We start from the raw sequence: 22,375 nt of genomic DNA on the forward strand, positions 1-22,375 counted from the left end.
GGCTCACTAGAAACACTCCATTTTGGTTCCCAAATGGCCCCTTATGGTGGGTGTGTAACTCTGAGAGTTATGGGCGACATTGGGGGTCCTTGAAAATAAGACAACCACTATGCCACACTAAATGGAACAGAGCCTTAATTAGTATCATTGGTAACACCTGTGAAGGAAGTAAGGAAGGGGCCCAATTCATTCCCAATATGGCTGCTGTGCATAGAGCCTATTGCTCGATTAGAAATTGATCATTCAAAATATGCTCCTCATTGACTTAAATTGAACGGGGGAAAAAACGCTGTGGAGGAGCTCTAATAAAAATGTCAACTTCCTTTTAATTTTACCAAAGCAGATCTACAAGCCAACGATGCATCACAAGGCATTGTGAGCATTAAGTGGCTAAAGTTTAAACATCATAATTTATTACTGCGGGGATGAAGCAGGCGTTCTTCAGATTCAAACACAGCTAATCAAAAAATCACAGAAAATTAATATATTCTTCTCTTCCTTCTCTCTCTATCTCTCTCCATCTATTTCATCACTGTATTCCTGTATTGTATCGCATCTCTGTACTCTCATCATATGATGTGTATGGGATGATTATACAGTATTTCATCATTGTATTCTCTGTCTCTCCCTCCCACTCCTCATTCTCGGTCTAATGACGCTATTGTATTTGATCACAGTATTCTCTTGTTCCTACTATACCTCCTGCTCTCTCTCTCTCTCTCTCTCTCTCTGTTTCTCTCTCGCTCCCCGCTGCTCTTTCTCTCCGCCTGCCAATCCTCTCTCTCTCTCTCTCCCTCTCCCTCTGTTCCCCATAGGCTCTATTCACAGTAGCCATATTATGAAGAAATTCACAGGTGTTACCAATGATACTAATGAAGGCTCTGTTCCATTCTGGTCAAACAGAGTCAAGGTGCTGATGTTGTGCATGTTGGCTCACTGGAAACACTCTGCTACACCAGTGGGTCTAAAGTTGGGGTCCAGGGACCCTCATGGGCTTCCAAATGGCCCCTTACGGGTGTGTAACTCACTCTCAGAGTTATGGGGGTCGTGGAAACCACTGTGCTACACTAAATGGAACAGAGCCTTCATTAGTATCATAGGTAACACCTGTGAAGGAAGTGATAATATGGCTTCTGTGCATAGAGCCTATTCCCTTTCACTCTCTTCCTTCCTCCCTCTCTCTCTCTCGCTCACTGTATCTCTCTTCTTCTGTCTTTTCTCCATCCTCCCCCATGTCTGTCACCGGCTGTCTAATAAGACACAGTTGTCGCTGAAGTCTCTGTGCATTTTGATCACGATGTGTGCTCACATCCATCAAAGAGGAGTTTGTTCTATACTGTATGACACTTGAACTAGCGATTGTATTCCTTGAGAGGGGAGAGGGGGGGGGGGGGGGGGGGGCGGAGCTACTTTAATGCTCACGGAAAACTGTGAACAAAAGGAAGTACACACCGTCTTAAAGCTCCCAACATAAATCTAATAAACAGAGCGGTCAGAAAAACAACAACGTTTCGGCCGATGTGGCCTTTGTCAGGTATACTGAGCTGAGTGAGGAGACAGGTATATAAAGAGACAAAAGTGGGCAGAGTTCACAAATCACTGAATGAAGGCACCCCGGGACAACGCCCTAATTTGAGTCCGAGAGTGTACGAATGAAACCAATGGTTTCATTCGGACACTCTCAGAGTAACAGATGGATGAATTAACACTGACAGTTTTGCTGTGTAGCACCGCGGTGGGGGGTTGATAGTAGTAACAGGGACCACAGCACACATGCGGGGAATAAGCAAACATGTCAGTACAGGGTAGCTTAAAGCTGTACTAAAGGACTAGTTCACCCAAAAAAATGACTAGTTTTCTATCCATTACACACCCCATGAAGCCTTGAATTCATGGAGATTCTTTTGTCGCATTCCTAAACAAATAATCTTATGACCGGAAGAAAGATGCTAATGTCTCCGGTTGGAGACTCAAAGTGTCTTCATTGAGTCTCCTACCCAGGGAGTCGGCCGGTTATCAAGTTATTGGCTTAGGAATGTGACAAAAACAAAAAAAATCCATGAATTCAAGGCTTCATAGGGTGTGTAATTGAAAGAAAATACGTTTTTTTTTTTTTTGGGTGAACTACTCCTTTAAGTAACTTTTTTTGTGAATAAAGTGTTATTTTGTCCAATCTGTATGGTAGAGTATGTTAACACAATATAACTTTTACAATTGGGGGTGGTTGCATTTGGTCTCCCTGCTCTTCTATTGAGCTCCTGTCTCTATAGGTCGGACACGATTTTACACAATCTTCTGCTTTGACATGAATTTTGACCTGATGGTCAAGATTCAATTCATCCCCTGAGCAAGCAGGCAGGCTCTATTAGCTCAGTGGTAAAGCGACAGCACGCCACATCGCGCAACATACCTGGATTCAAATCCGGTGTAGAACAGGAAAGTTAGTGCAGCTTTAACATGATACTGTATAACCTACCCCTGACCGTAAGAGAATGTCCAGCCTCTACATCTTTACATCAACTTTTACTGTTGTTTTGTGTTCCGTGTCGTCTTGTATTGACATACGTTCTGTGGTATTTTGTTTTCATTGTAGGTCAGGCACTGACAATAGGCTCTATTCACAGCAATCATATTATGAAGACATTCACAGGTGTTACCAATGATACTAATGAAGGCTCTGTTCCATTCTGGTCAAACAGAGTCAGGGTGCTGATATTGTTGCATGTTGGCTCACTGGAAACACTCTGTTAAACCAGTGGGTCTAAAGTTGGGGTCCAGGGACCCTCATGGGCTTCCAAATGGCCCCTTACGGGTGTGTAACTCTGAGAGTGTACACATGGAACCAAATGGACCCTTACACTCTTAGAGTTATGGGGGTTGTGGAAACCACTGTGCTACACTAAACGGAACAGAGCCTTCATTAGTATCATTGGTAACACCTGTGAAGGAAGTGTTAATATGGCTGCTGTGCAAAGAGCCTATTATTAGCATTATATTCTTGCTAACTTTGCTTTCATAACGGTACTCTACTGTACTTGAATGCATTGTTCATTAATATATATTCTAATAAACAAATAAAGTAGTTATGGAGGAAAAAGAAAAAGAACAAAATGATATTAAAAAGCTATTTGGCGTTCAAAAGTGTTTATGATGAATTCAACATTCACTTTTCTGTCCTCTTCTTCTCGTCTCGTCTCTTCTCTTCTCTTTTCTCTTCTCTGTGCTGCTTATTTGCTTCATGAACCACAGTTTCTGACGGTAAGTGTTTCAGTTTTACCTCAATAAAAGCATTCGTCCTGTGCATCGCCCATAATGACTCTGTTTTTCACTATTTTTGTTGTTGAAACCAAAAGTTACAGCTCTATATTCTACTTGTTGCTATATAAAGTTTGTTCAGTAACAGGGGTCTCCCCATCTCTCCAGCTCTTTAATAACTAGATTTAGGTGCAACAGCAATTTCATCCGATCAGGAGAGAGACAATTTCTCAGCTTCAATATTATAGTAACAACCTGTTACTGAAACACTCTATTAGCAATGATGATCGGAATATCTTTATACGTAACCTAATAACGAATATATTATTTGCTCAATCGGTCCGTGTTTAATGTATAAATGCTAAATGGTCTATGAAGTCTCATTGTATTTCTGTTTCTCTCCGGTTTATCTCTTTACCTGTCTCTCTAACCCTCTTTATCTGTCTCTAATCCTATTTGCTGATATCTAATCTTCTTTACCTGTCTCTCCACCCCCCCCCCCCCCCCCCCCCCCCCCTCCCCCTCCCTCTCTCTCTCTAGGCTGTAGAGACCCCGGTATACCTCAGGAGGTTTGAATCAGGCTGATCTCAGCTCTGCCAAACATCGTACAGTTTGGCCTCCCTCCGTCCCCTGTTACCTGACCTCTTAACCTTTGACCTCATCCTGACTTTTGCCTCTGACCCTTTTCCGTCCTCTCGAGGCCTGGGATGGACAGAAAAAAAAAATATTGCACGAGAAAGAAAGAAAGAAAGAAACTGACTGAATGGAGTGAGTTTACTTTTTTTTTTTTTTTACATTAGGGGGCACAAGACAGCACCAAATAATCGATCAGCTAATCAATAATCTACCATGCCGTAATCAGGCAGCTCATTGGCCAAACCCACATGGACGATGGAAGGACTAAAACCTGTGCAGAGATGGAAGAAGATAAGTCTATGGGGAATAGCATGGAGGTCCTGCCATAAAATTGTAATACTGAGTTTAAATGGTGTATTGATGTTGTTTTGGTTGTCATAATATTTAGTTTTATTGTATATTAAGGCTACTTGTTTCTTATTATGGGTTAATAAGGAGAACGCCTCAGTGTTTTGTTATGGGTTTTGGTATTTTGTCAGAAGAAAGGAAAAAAACAAGATAAAACTTGACACCTGATAGAAGATTTCTTCTGCCATTGAACAGGTGGCGTCTCGTGGACTGCCATTCCCTTTAGAACAGCGTCATTAATATGCATGTGGTCTGAAAGGAGAGTTTAAATCGTCATAGTGCTGTTTCTGAGGCTTTCACAGGTACCAGATTGTAGTATTGAGCACTCTGTTTATCTGAAATATATCCCCATGGCTGGGCACTACTTAAAATGTATGTTCATTTTTGTTTATTTGTTTTTAGCATTGCTAGAATGAAAAGAAGTGGTGATTGTGGTTCATATAATGTTGCTATAACACCATTGAAGTCCTGTCTGGCGCATGTGACTCTTACGGAGCACTTAAAAGTACAAATACTTTTAATGTTGCATTATTGTATTGTATTGCCTTTTCCTTCCAACGTTGCAATGAGAGGTCTGCGTTGACCTCAAAGTTGTCGCAATATGTAGCACTGTCCTCCAAAGCAGCATCTTAACATGCCCAAAACAAGCCTGTTACTTAGCAACAGTCATGGTGCCAGAATCCGCTGGAATATACAGTGATAGATTTAGGGATTTTTTTTTAGACCCCTTTCAAATTGCTGTTTGTCCTCTGGGTCTTAATCCATTCAATCCGGGAACGCATCTGTGTCATTTTAGAATGACACAAATGTCTTCTAAACAGTTTTTTAAAACAAAACGTATGTTGCTATACCAGTGGTTCTCAAACTTTTTCATGTCGAGGACCACTCAAAATTACATGTATTTGGCCGGGGACCCCCATCTCAAAATATTTTGTTCCAGGGAATTAAAAAAAATAGCCAAAGTATAAAATATGCTTAGAAGCAAAGATTTTAAAATATATATACATTCAAAGATTTGCACACATTTTCAAAATATAAGAAAAAGAATAGCAGATCTATTAGCGCAGCACTCGGTGCGTTCCCGGTCTTAATGGATTAAAGTGTTTACACCGCGGGGGCGTGACGAACAAACGATTGGAAAATGAGTCTTAGAATTGGTCTTCTTACCAGTTACAAGTATAAAAGATTTGGTTCAGTGTAATTGCAGTACGTTGCAAATATGTCCTTGTGTCCAAACTCTCCTGAAACCAATGTTGACAACGAATACTTTCAAAGAAGGCATTTTCGAATATGTATATCGTTGCTGTCGGGCAGAAACCTCCTATCTCCATATTTAAACTGTTTCTGTTTTTTCGTAAACTAATACCCTATACTTCATCACACTACAGCGTCACACAAAAGCAGATCTGCAAGCTCGAAACGCGGCGCGAAGCGACGCTCTTTGTGCTTGTCGATCTGCTACTTTTGATGCGTTTGAATTTGAACCCTGAAAAGTAAGTTTTGGACATGTGAGGATTCCACCCGACGGAGACGATATATTTTTTTTGTACATAAATAAACGTTAAAAGAATAGCTCCTCTACGGAAAATTGTTCTCGTTAGCAAACATACTGTAACCTCTAAAGGACCCTGTTAGCTGTTCTTTGGGGATCCATTCCAGAGTCTCCACAAGCCACAGAAGACTATACTTTCATTTTGAAAAACAAAATCATGGTAAAAAAATGTCTCATCATTTCAGTCTCATTTATTGGTACCGGCAGCAATAGTCTGAATGAGACTCGTGACTGCAGAGACCTTGAACAGCTAATGTTTAAAGTTCACCGTAACAGCTGCACTCCGGTGGAGAAGATCACATAAAAAAAGAGAATGAACAAAGTGAAACATTGCTTTAATATCTGTAAATGTTTCACAGCTTTTTATTTATTTATTTCTTGAATACAATTAGAGCGACAAGGCACACTGCCAAATCAAATATGTGTGTGCTGTGGGGGGTCATTTTTGATGTCGTAAGCAGCGTATCGATCAAATATGGTGTAATGTACCAACATTTACATGTCCATCGTAGCATAAAGTGAAATGCAAAGAGAGGACATGTCTCCATGTTTCATCGTCAAGTGTTTGATGGACTTTGTCTTAGACTGCAGTGGGAATGCCTCTTGTACGTGTGTTTTTACACAGTCAGTGGAACACGTGGTTGTGTATCAAATGTGTGTGTGTGTGTGATGATGATGATGATGATGATTATGATGATGATCATGGCTGTACTGATATCCGATGCCTTACAATTTAACCACGTTCAACCTGGCGTCCCTATGTTTGGGCATGTCGTTATATAGGCGGAGATTTTCAAGAAGTTTAGCCGATCTGTAAGCACACAATGACGCGTTGTGAGCTTATAGATCGGCTATTTTTTTAAATTCTTGAATGGGGTTTAAGTGCTTTTTGGTAGAAAGTGCTTGTTATACAATTGTGTTTTGAGGTAGAATTGGGATTTTATTTTGTGTATTCTACCCTCCAGCTGTGATGCCGGTTTTCCATTGATAGCAGAACTCTGCAATGTACAGTAATATGCATGTCTTTGATGTTAGCTGTTACAGTATGTATATATCATAGCACACACGAATGCACGCACGCACGCGCGCGCGCGCACACACACACACACACACACACACACACACACACACACACACACACACACACACACACACACACACACGTGTACTCATACTAATGCATACACATTCACTAATTTCTCCAGGAGGGCGAGATCCCATTAGGATCTCGCTGTCTCTCAATTATTTTACATGCATACTCAGTCTGACATACTACACATAGACACTGCCATACCAACTTAAGCACGCACGCACACACACACACACGCAAGCACGCACACAGAGCAATAGTCAGTTTTCTTGTTGATAGTAGTCATTGTAGCAGTATTGTAAAGTGGCTCTTTAATTACCATGGTACTGTACCAGTGTAATCACCACCCATTCCCTGACATGGGAGATAATGAATGTAATTTCTACCATCCATCTTTGAACTCACTGATGCACACACACGCACGCACGCGCGCGCGCACACACACACACACACACACACACACACACACACACACACACACACACACACACACACACACCATTATCTCTGTTCCTTAAAGGACCACTTCACCCATTTTCAACCTATCTTCATATAATTGGCACTTTTTCTAGTTGGTACTGTAGGCAGGTTTTGAACTGTCCCCAGCCCACCAACCAATGACACACAGAGTAGACAAATTTTGGCATCTTATGATGAGGATTAGTGAGGAACAATTATACGAAGATAAACTTGAAAACAGGTGGAGAGCTCCTTTAATTCCATGACTTTTCATCCCAATGATTTTGTATTCTGTTGAGATGTTGTGCATGCCTGTGAGTTCTTCTGGACACTTGTCATTAAAACAGCAACAACGCTTATAGTTTGTACACTGAGGGATTCATTTTGCATGCTTGCGACTGTAAGAAGCCGTGGCCAACAAGATGTTCTTTCCTGAGTGCAGCCAGTGGTGGAAAGAAACCAGTGGTGGAAAAAGTACTACAACATTTTTTTACTTAAAGGGCAAGACCACTTTGGTAGAGGTTTGGGTTGTGTAGTTACCTTGCCATGATGTAACTCCAAAGGTGGGCAAGAAATAAAAAATAATTGCACCATTGATTAGAAATTGATAATTCAAAATATGCTCCTCATTGACTTACATTGTGCGGTAAAACAGCTCTCAAAGTCACTCTTTAAGCACAGAAATGAGCGCAAACAAAGTTGATTCAGACAATATAGAACATAACCCCAAGTTATGGGCGTCGTGGAAACCACTGTGCTACACTAAATGGAACAGAGCCTTCATTAGTATCATTGGTAACACCTGTGAAGGAAGTGATAATATGGCTGCTGTACATAGAGCCTATAGTGTCTACCATGTAGAAATACTCCGTTACAAGTCAAAGTCAGGAATTCAAAATTTACTTGAGTAAAAGTACAAAAGTATTGGCATCAAAATGTACTTTAAGTACCAAAAGTAAAGGTAGGCCTACTCATAATGCAGAAGGTCCCGTTTCACAAGTTTTCAAATGTGTACAAATATTTTGAAAATAGCAGATCTACAAGCTCACAATGCGTCGCAAAGCTTTAGTTACTAGTTACTTTGTCAATTTTGTTATCACAAAACCACTTCAGACCTTTATATTTTGGAAATTTGAAAATAGCCGATCTACAAGCTCACAACGTGTTGCAAAAAGAGCTCATAGATCTGCTATTTTCAAAGGATTTTTATACATTTTGATTTGAAAACTTGTGAAATGGGACCTTCTGCATAATGAGTACTTTTATTTTGGTATTTGTATGCTACATTTTGATGCCAATACTTTTGTACTTTTACTCAAGTACATTTTTAATACCGAACTTGTACTTGTAACAGACTATTTCTACAATAGGGTATTGATACTTTTACTTAAGTAAAGAAAATTAGTACTTCTTCCATCACTGAGTGCAGTGTATGTTCTCAATTGTTTACAATGGGAGCGCCGTGTTTTAATAATGATAATGATAATAAACTTTATTTGTATAGCGCCTTTCATGACATGAAATAGATCAAAGTGCTTCACAGAGCAAGAATAAAGCACACGTGCTTTACAGAAAAAGTACAAATAATTTAACAATAAAGCAAAAAGAGAAAAGCAAAAGCATAAAACATTAAAATAATAGTAAAAAATGCAGTGAATCAGGCAAAACAGTGAGGACATGAATAACAACACAGAGATTTAAAAATCAGCTAAAAGCAAGAGTGAAGAAATAGGTCTTGAGCTGTGCTTTAAAGCTATCCACAGAGGCCGTCTGTCTTAGGTGTAATGGGAGTTTATTCCGTCGTACCGTAGAAGCAGAATGCTGCTTCAGTGTTTTTTTATATGCCATTGTAGGCACTTCGAGCAGGTCAGCACTAGAAGACCTGAGGGGGCGGTTTGGCACATATCTAGGCAGGCAGTCATAGAGGTATGAAGGTGTCAGACCATTGAGAGCTTTATAAACAAGCAAAATCAATCCTAAAAACAACCGGAAGCCAATGTAGTGAAGTTAAAACTGGAGTAAATTATGTTCTCCCATCTTAGTTTTAGTTAAAACTCTGGCTGCCGCATTTTGAACAAGTTGTAATCTGTCAGTTGTTTTCTTTGGCAGGCCAGAGAAAAGTGCATTGCAGTAATCAAGCCGAGAGAATCGGATCAACGTTTTTGCATCGTCCAACGACAGATAGGCTCTAATTCGTGCAATATTTCTAAGAAAGAAGGCAATCTTGGTAACATGATTAATGTGTGTATTAAAATTCAATTATTTACTGTAGCGTTACTTTCTGCAGTCAGGTTACCGAGTCTACTTATTATTGATTCTCTCTGCTCACTAGAACCAATTATGATTGATAACTTTTGTCTTATCCGGGGGGATAAGACAAAAGTTATTCAGCCGGGGGGGGGGGTTGGGCGTGGGTGGACACGGCCCCTAAGTCAGTGGTTCTCAAAGTGGGGTCCAGGGACCGCCACGGGTCGTTGAGGGGGTTCCAGGGGGTCACTCAGTTAAAAAATGTTTTTTAAATCTTGAAAGTGTTTTTAATTATTTATTTATACATTTTCTCTTTTGGGGGTCCTTGACCCTAAACATTTTCAGATGGGGGGGTCCACAGCCAATTATATATCAATTTAGGGGTCCTTGGCACAAAAAGGTTTGAGAACTACTGATTTAGAAGGTATTTTGTAGAATCGACCTCAGGTCTTACGGTAATGGGTAAGTAGCCCCCCCCCCCCCTCTCCCCTCTCAAGGAATACAATCGTTAGTTCAACAAGTGTCATACAGTATAGAACAAACTCCTCTTTGATGGATGTGAGCACACATCGTGATCAAATGCACACAGACTTCAGCGACAACTGTGTCTTATTAGACAGCCGGTGACAGACATGGGGGAGGATGGAGAAAAGACAGAAGAAGAGAGACACAGTGAGCGAGAGAGAGGGGGGGAGGACGGAACGAAGAGAGTGAAAGGGAATGGGGAACAGAGAGAGTGAGAGAGAGAGAGAGAGAGAGAGAGAGAGAGAGAGAGAGAGAGAGAGAGAGAGAGAGAGAGAGAGAGAGAGAGAGAGAGAGAGAGGATTGGATACTGCCCTAAGTGTTTTAGTCACATAATTAAATACAATACATTTTAAACTGCAATGAAACCTAGTTTCAATGTGAAATTGAGAATTTTGAAATAGGGAAAGCATGCAGGCACAGGATTTGAGTTGTTAATTATTGATATATGATTGATTGGTTGAATATTTTATTAGGCAAAAATGTAAAACAGCACAGTTACATTTAGAATACTTTGTCTAAAAGGTCCGTTCAAAAAAGTCCTTGCGGTCTTGTTTCCATTGAGGTTCTTTCTTGGTATTCAATTCATTCATTCGTTCATTCAGTTTAGAATGCGATGTGGTGATGCATTTCAAATACAAAATACAATGAAAAATGTTGATACATTTTGACATAATGTTTTGGATAAAATAACCCAAAACAGGGACGTCAGGGTTAATATGATGGTTATCATAAAAAAAAAATATATATATATATATACAGTATATTCAAATGATAAATTGTGATATTATCAAACATAATTATCAAACGTCAGACAGACAGTCTACAGACAGACATGTCTTGCAAAAGCAGGATAAAACATATCCCCTCCAAAAACTAATGACCAGAGGGCAGGATATCAAAAGCAGAGAAACATAATTTCCTATTTTATTCATTTTATTTATTTACTTTATTGCTTTATCTATGTATTAAGGCCGGGCCGTTAACGCCGTTACCGGGCTAAGTTAACGGCGGACTCTTATCGCGCGATAAAAAAAATACCGCCGTTAATCTATCCTCAAAGTTGGGTCTGGGAGCCAATTACATTAGCTTTACTCTGTCTCTGTGTGTGTGTGTGTGTGTGTGTGTGTGTGTGTGTGTGTGTGTGTGTGTGTGTGTGTGTGTGTGTGTGTGTGTGTGTGTGTGTGTGTCCGCGCGCGAGCGGGGGGGGGGGGGGCTCTGCATGAAGCGTTGATTTCAACTTGTTGACGTGGGTGTGGGTGTGTGTGCGCGCGCGAGCGATGTGTTTGTGTGCCGAGCATACATGCACTCGCTCGCCTCTCATTGAAAATGAATGTCCTTAATGTAACTAACAACCTGCCTAAAGCCTTCTGTGTTCTGTATGAAAAGCTTGACTGTTTATGTCCATTCGTCGGATTGACGTTCGTTTTATTGAACTCAGTGATTTTCCGCGACTTGTCTTTCACTTTAGAATCAAATGTCCATCAAGTCAAACGACAGTAACACTTGATTCCGGACGGTTGGCCTTCAAAATAAGAGCGTATGTCCCGTTTTACTTTAGGTCAGACAAATTCAAAATAAGAGTACACTGACTTGCTTCTTTTTTTTTAAGAAGAAGAATGCTCAGTTTTCATTGTTGCTACACTTAGAATATCAAATAAAAAGTGTGAACCAAAAAAATAGGATACTTAAAGTTAAGAGTGATACTGACTTGTTATAGATGAAGAATGCTTAGTTTTCAATGTTGCTACACTTAGAATATCAAATAACAAGTGTGGGAACCCAATAGCACTTAAATAGTGATATTGACAGTTTTTTTTTAAATAATTTGACGTTGCAACACTAAAAATATAGAATATGACATTTTAACGGTAATATAGTATATCGTATCGATATCGCAATATCGAGAAACGTAAGGAGGAAAGAAAAAGCAAGGACTTACTTCTGGTCATTATTTGGGTAGAACACACATATTTTGAATGCCTTCGGCAGACTTCAAATGAGCCATTTTAATCTAGATTAATCTAGATTAACTCCAGGATTGCAGATAGATTAATCTAGATTAAAAAAAATAATCTATGCCCACCACTAATATATATATATATATATATATATATATATATATATATATATGTTACTTTTAGGGTTAACGTATATCTCTGCTGTCCAGCGCGAAACTGCTAACTCCAAAACGCTCATTGTTCAGGAAACGAAAAAACAAAATATACGTTTTTCAGGAAATGAAGAAAACCTTATATTTTTAAAGCAAAGCAATACTGCCTCATCAAAGTTGGTATAGTGACTTTATATATTGTCAGATACTTGCATGTGTCATTAAATTATCAACACTGTACCCAAATCGCGGGTAAATCAACACTTTACGCAGCGCAAGTGGAGTTAGTAGTTTCACAACGGGAGGCATGCGATAATCCGACAGACCTTTTCTCCGACTATGTGGCATCCGCGTGCGGTTAGGGTTAGGGTGCGGGTTTGGTTCGGGTTTAGTATTGAAACGTCGGAGCGCTGCGCTAACAACAATAGCGCCACTCGCTGCTGAGGGAGAGGTTTCAAAAGGGTACAAATTCTCAAAAGCTAACAATGGATCTCCAAGCTCACAATGCATCACAACAACGTGTGAATTAATGCCCTGATGCTTCATGCCACTTATTATATAGGCCTACAATAATAAACAGGACTTTAAATATTACAATAATTTCTGCAAAGAGGTAGAACTAGCGTGACAGAAATGCTATGAACGCCTTTCTTCTTGTCACATTGCTCTCCTCATTAAACACTTAGGGCGGATTCACACTGCGGCCTTGGAACCAGCCTTGAGGCTGGTAGGAAGGAATACCTGGGAAGGAATTGGTAAAGCGTGTGCACTTTGTGAGAAGTTTTATAAGGTTTTCAATAGGGGGCGAGCCTAACTTGTTTGCAATGTTTTTTAAAAAGCTATACCCTTACCTAATACCATTCCAAAAATCTAAAACTCACAAAGTACACTTATAATAGATGCTAGCTTTGCCAATTCCTTCCCAGGTATTCCTTCCAACCAGCCTCAAGGCTGGTTCAAGGCCGCAGTGTGAATCCGCCCTTAATAGATTTTAGAAATATAATTACTTGTTTTCATAACATTAGCGTCAGTGCTAAGTTTGATAAACGGGTACACTGCATAGTTTTAACAGACTACGGGGAGCTGGTTTACGTATTCCTCGCTCACTGCGCAATGCGCTCTACTCATGCTGTTAAAAAGCAGCGCTGCAGAGGAGAGGGGGGGAGTTGTTTGTTTTTGACGGACAGTTTGAGGATCCAATGGAGTTGGGAGTTTTCGTCAGAGGCGCTTTTTAATACTTTTCATTGGTTCAAATGTTTTGATTTTTTACACAGACCTAAAGGGTGTTCAATAGCGTTGATTTATGAAAAAAAAAAAAAAAGATGAAAATGGAGTTAGCTGGTTCGTCCTGGACACCGACGATATACTAATAACGTATATACTGACCCAGACGAGGTGAAAAAAGAAGGTCTTCTGACCGGAGCGAATCAGACTGGATTCCAGGCTACAGGTGAGCACAATAGTGTTGAATGAGTCAATTCAAATATGAATGATTTACATTGTTTTTATTATATGCTTTACTATATTTAATAACTACCCTTTTTTGCGGTTTTCAAATATGTGTTTACACAGAATCAAATGTTTTATGGTCATGATTCACCAGGAGCCTGGATGGCTTCTTTCCAGGCTTAAAATAATATAAATACATATTTTTTGGAAACCTCTATGGGCTGAACGAATGGGCTTTCTATATGTGGAACCACAAAATGGCTGCCACTGCAATGCTCTATCTGGCCTCTCAATGACCACAGCTAATGGATATTTTGTGTGTGGTACATATTTGACTTTTTTCCCATTCATAGTTGTGTTCACTCTTGTGTTTCAGGTATTAAACAGGTGTGTACAGTAGTTACCTTGACATTTTAATACACCTGAACATGAAAGAAGGCAACAGAATGTACACGGCAACACAACCCGTTCTAGACCACACGAAACCTACCGTGGTGTGGTTGGATGTGGTAAGTGAACGTTGTGTTTTCAAGGCATTAATTCTTCCCAATTGACATTGGACAATGAAGACAGAAGAAAGTGATGGCAGAGAGAGTAAATGCCACATGTATCACCTGATACAGCATGATGCAGTTGGGAGGCATGCGTTAATCCGACAGACCTTTTCTCCGACTATGTGGCATCCGCGTGCGGTTAGGGTTAGGGTGCGGGTTTGGTTCGGGTTTACTGTTTAATGTCGGAGCACTGCGCTGTCGGAGGAATGCGCTGTCGGACTAACGTACTGCACCCGACCACAGTCACCCCCCCCCACCAGCCCCACCCACACACTATAATATGTGCCAAAAAGACAGCCAGATAGACGGAGTCAGAGACAGAAACACAGAGAGAGACAAAGAGAACAGATTGAAAAACTTCAACCATACAATAATCATAACCATAATGATGATGCCTATGAGGATGAAGAAGATACCAGTTATTCTAGTGGTCTGCATGCTGCTGCTCTCAACTCTGGATGTCCTGGCACAACGACCGAGTAAGTGTATTGGTTTAGTGTGGTTTTAATCCTGACGGAGGCAATTGTTTATAACGTTCAAAGTATTTGTGTTCTTATCTGTTTTTCTTATTTTACCTTAAGCTGCCTGTGTGTGTTTGTGTCTCTTTCTCACTCTGCCTTGCTCTCCCAGACAGCTTTCACATAACTGAGTGCTGCTTTAAGTATTACACCAAACAGCTGCCTAAGAACAACGTGGTGAAATTCCACCGCACCGTGACTGGACCCCACTGTGCTAAGGCTGGTGTTGTGTGAGTATTATTTTATACTTACAATTGTATGTACATATATCATAAAAACTACACACACACACACGCACACGCACGCACGTGCACACGCGCACGCACACACACACGCACGCACACACACACACGCACACACACACATACTATGAGCATGCAGAGTAGCGGGTAAACACAGATTCTTAACTTGTGGATTTTTCATTTGTGGGAGAAAACTTGCAAGCTAAGAATGTAGCCTCTGTTTTAATGTGTCACATAATGCATAGTGGATAAGTGGATGAAGGGCCATATAGAGAGAGATGCCTATTTATTTAATAATGTTTATATTGTGGCTAAACTATTTGCTCACAATAGAACACATTTATGAATTCCATGATGTTGCAGTACCATCATTGGACTCTTACCCCACAACACATTAGTATGCATTTCTTCTGCTACTTACAAAGGGAGTTAAATGCTAATAGTGGATTATAATGTAACAAGGAGGCTACAATAACATAGAGTCCTGGTTCTCCCTTTCCACTGTCTTCTGCTCACTTTATTTGTGTTTTACGTTGTATCATCCTGATAGAGGTCCACCGTTTTGTGTTAAAGGTGAAATATTTTGGTTTAAAAAAGGTTAAAACGTTAAATTGCTATATTCTGATAGTAATCATTGCTTTAAAGTGTTTGTTCAGTCACAGGGGTCTTTCCGTCTCTCTTTAATGAACAGAACATATATGGGTTGCTAATTCCAGCCAATCAGGAGAGAGGCCACATTTTTTAGCTTTAGTTTTATAGTTTTCCGATTGTGTCTGCTCATTTTGTGCATGCGTGCGTGCGTGCTTGAGTGTGTGTGTGTGTGTGTGTGTGTGTGTGTGTGTGTGTGTGTGTGTGTGTGTGTGTGTGTGTGTGTGTGTGTGTGTGTGTGTGTGTGTATATTCCTGCACTATACCTGCACCCAGTGATCTTGGTACATAGAAATTGATCTATTGAAGATTCTGACTTTCAAATGTACATTTTTTGTTTTGATTGTATTGCTGTATTGTTGTATTGTGCTTTTTGCTTTGACAATGTAAACGTATGTTTTCTCATGCAAATAAAGCCCTTTGAATTGAATTGAATTGTGTGTGTGTGTGTGTGTGTGTGTGTGTGTGTGTGTGTGTGTGTGTGTGTGTGTGTGTGTGTGTGTGTGTGTGTGTGTGTGTGTGTGTGTGTGTGTGAATCTTAGCAACTAAGTAGGCCTATGAATGCAAAGTAAAATGAAACACCTTAATGATGGAAATCTTCTCTTTATGTCTGTCTGTTCTAGGTTCAAAATGAAGAATGGTGCCAAGCTCTGTGTTGACCCAACAAAAAAATGGGTCCAGAATACCATCAACCACGTGAAGACCACAACACAGGACAAACAAGCCAAGATGAGGGTTCGGGGTTGAGCTGTCTATTAGACAACCAGTCGGTTTAGCTATGCTTTGACATGAACACCAATCTTTACTTCATGACAAACGGACGAGGTCACCCCGTTAACTACTCTCTTATCCTGACAATTATGTTATTTCAACTGTTAGAAATCAGTGGTATCCTACAGTATTTTCAATAAATTGTTTTCAGTTTTTGTTTTCATTCATTGGTGCAGATTTTGAATGAGGATGAGATGTTTTCTGATGCAGTAAAACAAATGCAATAAATTCTTATTTCCTAATTAATCCATACTTTGGTCGTGTTTGCATACCCTCCAAAATAATCATATTTGAACTGGCAAGCACTTGGAATTGTAGGCATTTATTTATATTTATTTTGACTCGGTTCCACAGACACATATTGTGAAAATAGCTACAACTACAAGCACACAAACAGCTCACGTTGTGAGCTTGTAGATCGGCTATTCTCACAATGTTTGCCTCTTTCTTTTGTAATGTTTGACAATTTGGCCAGTTTGGTATTAAAAAGTTCTTAAAAGTCCTTAAATTCTAACTTTAGAAATGTGCAGATACGCTGTATACACTTATACTGAATGTGTTTGTTTACTGTTGAGCGAGAAAAACAATGCTGGACATTAAGCTAATCATCTGGGGACCCCCCCCCCAAATCATGTAGGGGCTTTCTTCCACCATGGAACAGAAGTAGCATAAATAAGATTTGCGCACGGATATACAAGTTCCATGTGTGTGAATTCCGTGAAAATGTTATATCGTCGCTGTCGGGCAGAAACCAGCTCAATCTTTCAACTTTTTTAATTAAAAAAAAAAATCAGTGCTATTGAACACCCTTTATGTCTGTGTGTGGGTTTTACAAATATTGAAACAACAACAAATATTTAATAACAAGTATTAAAAAGTGCTTCTGACGAAACCTCCTAACTCCATTGGATCCTCATAACTCCAACTTTGGAGTTTTTTTCCATCATTGATTAGAATGACGAAGTCAGGCCTGGGCCGCGGTGTGGCAGTTATGTGACTGTTGAATTGATAATAATAATAATACCTGACATTCGTTTAGCACTTTTCTAAGTAGCCTACTCAAAGTCGCTTTAATTAACAAATTAAGCCATAACCCCTCTGATGATATTTGGCCTTGTGCCCCTCAGTCCACATGTGGCCTTAAAGGAGAATTCCGTTCATTTTAACTGTTATGTTTGATGTGCGTCAAATCACTTACCAACGTAGAAATGAAAATCGCGTGACTCCACAGATCCCCCTATCGACCCCCACCGTTGGCATGATAGTAGGATTGTGGATAGCCCAAATTCGCCTATTTTAACAAATGCAAAGTCTGTTTTTTTGCTTCTAGTACTCATTGTTGAGTCCCATGATAATGTAACAGGCGCTAAAACTCCGAGAAGCTAACGGCTAATAACAGAACGAGCTAATGCTGGGGCTGCTTATCTCTCTGCATGGCAGCCCCAGGTTGCCAGGTCGGGAGAGAAACCGGCAACCAGCATTAGCTCGTTCTGTTATTAGCCGTTATCTGGGATCTGTGGAGTCACGCGATTTTCATTTCTACGTTGGTAAGTGATTTGACGCACATCAAACATAACACTTAAAATGAACGGAATTCTCCTTTAATGTCCCAGCTGACTGTACCACTTTCTCCTCTGTCTCTTTCTTGTCATGTAGACACCAGTGTCTCTTTCTTGTCCATATGTAGACACCACTGTCTCTTTCTTTGCAGTGTCTTTTGTTGAGATTCTGAATTCATAACTCCCCTGAGTCCCCATCTTTAAACCAATCCAGTAACTTTGATTGGTGCAGGGCTGAGCATGGATCAGATTGCAAACACCATAATTTCTACATTTCACTGCAGATACAATTTAAAATCATCCTTAAGCCTTAAATTCAATACATTTTTTCAATGGACTAAAATCTTATTTTTTATTTGATGGCCTTCCTGCCCTGGCATTTGTGCCTTAAAAAGAAAAACAACACAGACAAAAAACAAACAATGCTGTGATGACTAAAACTAAGACTAAGTATAAGTAAGTAAAAACTAGACTAAAATGCTAGGAGGGACTGGTGGAGAAAAGATCCAGTAGAACTAAAAGACAAGTCATTTTATTTTTGGTTGCGCTCGGGTGTTGCGATCTGAAAATAGCACATCTACATGAAGCTCACAACGCGTCGCAGCGCGACGCCATGCGAGGTTGTAGATCGGCTATTTTCAGCATGCAACCAAGTGTAAAATCAGCCATTAGCCAAATCAGCCATTACGCCATCGGCACCGCCAAAATACATTTTAGTCGACAAAATCAACTGCAGATTTAATCTTATGATATTTAGTCGACTAAAACAAGACTAAAACTTTTCAGATTACTAAAATATGACTAAAACTAAATGAAATGTTATTCAAAAGACTATGACCCCATGTTTGCTGTTAAAATAAACAGTGGTTGTAGTAGCACAACCTGAGGATGCGGGGGCCTACTCCAAATTTCTTCAGACGACAAAATCAGTAGTTGCTGCCGAGCTTTTTTCCTCAGGCGTGTGTGTTCAACTTGAGCTCCTCTTCGATGTGTACTCAGAGGAACTTGAACTCGCTGAACCTTTCCACTGCAGCTCCATCGATGAAGATGGCCGCTGCAGTGCGGTCAGCGAGTTCAATCTCCTCGGAGTATACAGTGTACATCGAATCGTATACTCCGAGTTTAAGAGTTTATTTCGGTTAACCACCCCCAAAAATACAGGATTACAGATCAAAAGTAATCAGCTTCAATGTCAATATCAGATATACATTACAGTATATTATTACAGCGTGGCTCTGCAAGAGCTGTTTATGACAGGGTCTGTGTGTGTGTGTGTGTGTGTGTGTGTGTGTGTGTGTGTGTGTGTGTGTGTGTGTGTGTGTGTGTGTGTGTGTGTGTGCGTGCGTGCGTGCGTGCGTGCGTGCGTGCGTGCGTGCGACTACACTCTGTAGTATAGGCCACAGAAGTACCTCCTTTTCACATGTTTTATATAGTTTTGAAATATTAAACTTAAATTTTAAGGCAAAATCTGATCGGACTGCCCAGATTTGGAGTCATACGCCAAGGATATGTCATATAGTAAACAACATCATAGATGACTGATGTTACAGGCTGACCACATGAAGTCCAGTGCATCAAATAGTCATAGCCTCTGACCTATTGTAAAATGGCTTTTAACATTTTTATAAATAAAAAATAGCTGGATTTTCGTTTTTTTACATTTGAATCTTTTTGAAAAAGTGCTCCTCGGAGCATAGGTCTCCGCCAGGTCAGGTAGGTTATTATGGCCTTCTGGTGGCAGAATAATAGGCCAATGTGAAAAGGGTGCCATTTCTTCCTAGGCCTTTTATTGAGGCATTTGCTGTGTGGAGCTCAGGGAGGAGATAAGAAAGGCAGCCAGAGAGATGAAGAAAGTAGGCAGTAGGAGTACAAGGAGATGAGGAGTAAGGGGAAGAGAGAGGTGGCAAATGCTAGGTAAAGAAAATGAGAAATTGGACACCAAGAAGGGACAAAATGATCTGCACCGGATGGCTAGACAACGCTAATGGGTTTTGAAGGATGTGCAACATGTTAAGGTGATGAAAGACAGAGATGGAAATGTTCTAGCCATGCTGTACGGCTTGGCAATGGTGGCACTGATGAAAAGACAGGCGGCACCAGCTGGAGATGGCAGGATGCTATGATTCTCATTAGGAGTGAAAAGGAAGGACATCAGAACTGATTAGAGGATCAGCCCAGGTTAGAAGAACCTCAGCGAGGTTAAGATGGTTTCAACATGTGAAAAGGAGAGATGAGGGGTACATTGGTAGAAGGATGCTGAAAATGTAGCTGCCAGGTAAGAGGAGAAGAGGAAGGACAAAGAGGAGGTTTAAGGATGCGGGGAGAGAGGACATGCAGGAGTCACAGAGGAAGACACAGAAAACAGAACCAGATGGGGAAAACATTTAATACATGAGATTTTCTTTCGCTTTAATCCCTGAGTTTGTCTGTGAGCATGCACAGTTGTATGGCGTGTTTTTGAAATGTTTTCATTTTGATGGTTATAAATGGTAACTTGTGTTTGAAAATGTTCAAAAACATACAATGGGAGTGCCATTTTGTGATTTGGTGATTGACCTCACAAAAGCATAGGCAAAGATATGTTGAAATGCAAAATCAGTCTAATTTTGGCTGATTTGTACAAAATTTCACACTTAACCATTTGAACGATTCTCTTTTTTATATACAAACAATGTTTTTTAATGACCTGGAAAAGTGGCTATGGATGTTTTTAGCCCATGGAATGTTTTTCGTGCAAAACAAATGCTTGCAATGGATTCAGAATCATGAAAAAAAAAGTAAATCATGTAAATGTTTAGGTACCCCAACTTTCAGCAGCTGTCACAGATTCCCCTATAGGGAAACTGAATTTCAGTCTTTGTGAGATGTGTTACTAGACACCTTTATAAACACATTGGTGAAGACATTTCTTGGTAAGATTTTTTTAATATCCCCTGACTATAAGTGTAACAGAGTATTTTTGCAATGTTGCATTGATACTTTTACTTAAGTAAAACATTTTGAGTACTTTTTCCACCACTGTAAACCGGTGGGCCATGCATTCCCGACTTGCATCATTCCCGTCTACAGTACAGTAGTTCCCAACGGGATATGTTGCCTTTTGAACTATTTCCAGAACCCTGTCTGCATATATGCAGCGCTTACACCATGTGGATCTTGGATGAGGCCGGCTGAAGTCAGTTTTGGTCCGATGTTTGCCTCCAGTCCCCCGCTGAGGTCGTTTGCGTCCCCTTTCTCCTAATAAGGACGTCTCTCTGCTTGGTCCTTCTCACATGAGAAGTACACAACATTCCATCTGTTTCTGTCTCTCCTCCACTCCTCTCCCCCACTCTCTCTCTCTCTCTCTCTCTCTATCTCCCTTTTTCCCCCTTCCCTCCATCCTTCTCTCCCTAACCCCTCCCTTCTCTTCTCTGTCCCCTCTCTCCGTCCCCCTCCCTCTCTTTCCCTTTCATTCCCTCCCTTTCTCTTTCCCTCCCTCCTCTCTCTCTCTCTCCCTCCCTCTCTCTCTCTATCTCCCTTTCTCCCCTCTTCTCTCTCCCTTTCAACCCCTCCCTCTCTCTCTCTCTCTCTCTCTCTCTCTCTCTCTCTCTCTCTCTCTCTCTCTCTCTCTCTCTCTCTCTGATGAACAGAGTTGAGGTTGTTTCCATCTCAGCTCAGTATAAAGCTGACACAGACTTTGTTTTTCTTTTTTTCTACAGTTACTTAAGGCAAGAACTTTAAAAGTTTGCCAGCCTGGGAACCAAAAGCTGGCCATCATCATGTTGTACTGTCGAGGTGCTAAACAGATTGGATGTTGTGTCTGGAAGCAATACAAAAAAACACTGAAGCGGGGAAAGAAAGAACATTGTGCTAAAGGGCTGATGACTGTGCTGACAGGGTGCCATGCATGTTCCTCGTACACTGCTTGCACTGTCAAATCTTCCGTGATAATGGAACTGAGAGTGTAACCAGTGTTGTGAAGTAACTAAGTACATTTGCTCAAGTACTGTTCTTCAGTACAATTTTGAGGTATTTCCAATTTTCTGTGCTTTTACTTCTACTCCACTATTATACATCTCAGAGGCAAATATTGTACTTTTACTCCACTACAATTATTTGAAAACTTTAGTTACTAGTTACATAGGCTATTTGAAAATAGCAGATCTACAAGCTTACAACGCGTCGCATCGCGACGCGTTGTAAGCTTGTAGATCTAGTATTTTCAAACATTTTAGCACTTTTACTTTTGGTACTTGAAGTATATTTTGATGCCAATACTTTTGTACTTTTACTCAAGTAACATTTTGAACACAGGCCTTTTTTACTTGTAACAGAGTATTTTTATATTGTGGTATTGCTACTTTTACTTAAGTAAAATATCTGAGTACTTCTTCCACCACTGAGTGTAACCAATGGACCTATATGGGTACAGTA

General features: G+C 40.3%; 3 protein-coding genes across 5 annotated transcripts in view; all 3 read left to right on the forward strand.

Annotated features, from left to right (window-relative positions):
• The window catches only part of stum (stum, mechanosensory transduction mediator homolog), a 33,023-nt gene extending 27,759 nt beyond the window's left edge, over positions 1–5,264 (forward strand). For both annotated transcript variants that reach the window (XM_084081633.1, XM_084081634.1), the window contains exon 3: positions 3,796–5,264. In XM_084081633.1, the coding sequence (XP_083937759.1) occupies positions 3,796–3,830 (35 nt within the window). In that variant the 3' untranslated portion in view covers positions 3,831–5,264. The remainder of the gene's footprint in view (positions 1–3,795) is intronic.
• LOC311062527 (monocyte chemotactic protein 1B-like) overlaps positions 1–22,375 on the forward strand; it is a 64,595-nt gene that overhangs the window by 38,246 nt on the left and 3,974 nt on the right. The window lies entirely within an intron of this gene.
• LOC311063450 (C-C motif chemokine 7-like) lies at positions 14,540–16,649 on the forward strand. Its single transcript, XM_084082919.1, has 3 exons — positions 14,540–14,704; positions 14,856–14,973; positions 16,256–16,649. Exons 1-3 carry the CDS (start codon positions 14,611–14,613, stop codon positions 16,377–16,379), a joined length of 336 nt encoding a protein of 111 aa, XP_083939045.1. The 5' UTR covers positions 14,540–14,610; the 3' UTR covers positions 16,380–16,649.

This window comes from Gymnoscopelus microlampas (assembly GCF_963454915.1).
Source record: "Gymnoscopelus microlampas genome assembly, chromosome: 16".
In the NCBI taxonomy this organism is placed as follows: Eukaryota; Metazoa; Chordata; class Actinopteri; order Myctophiformes; family Myctophidae; genus Gymnoscopelus; species Gymnoscopelus microlampas.

Coding starts and splice junctions, on each gene's coding strand:
- LOC311063450 (XM_084082919.1), top strand. CDS start 14,611: ATGATGATGCCTATGAGGATGAAGAAGATACCAGTTATTCTAGTGGTC. Junction 14,705..14,855: donor TGTCCTGGCACAACGACCGA/GTAAGTGTATTG, acceptor TTGCTCTCCCAG/ACAGCTTTCACATAACTGAG. Junction 14,974..16,255: donor TGTGCTAAGGCTGGTGTTGT/GTGAGTATTATT, acceptor TGTCTGTTCTAG/GTTCAAAATGAAGAATGGTG.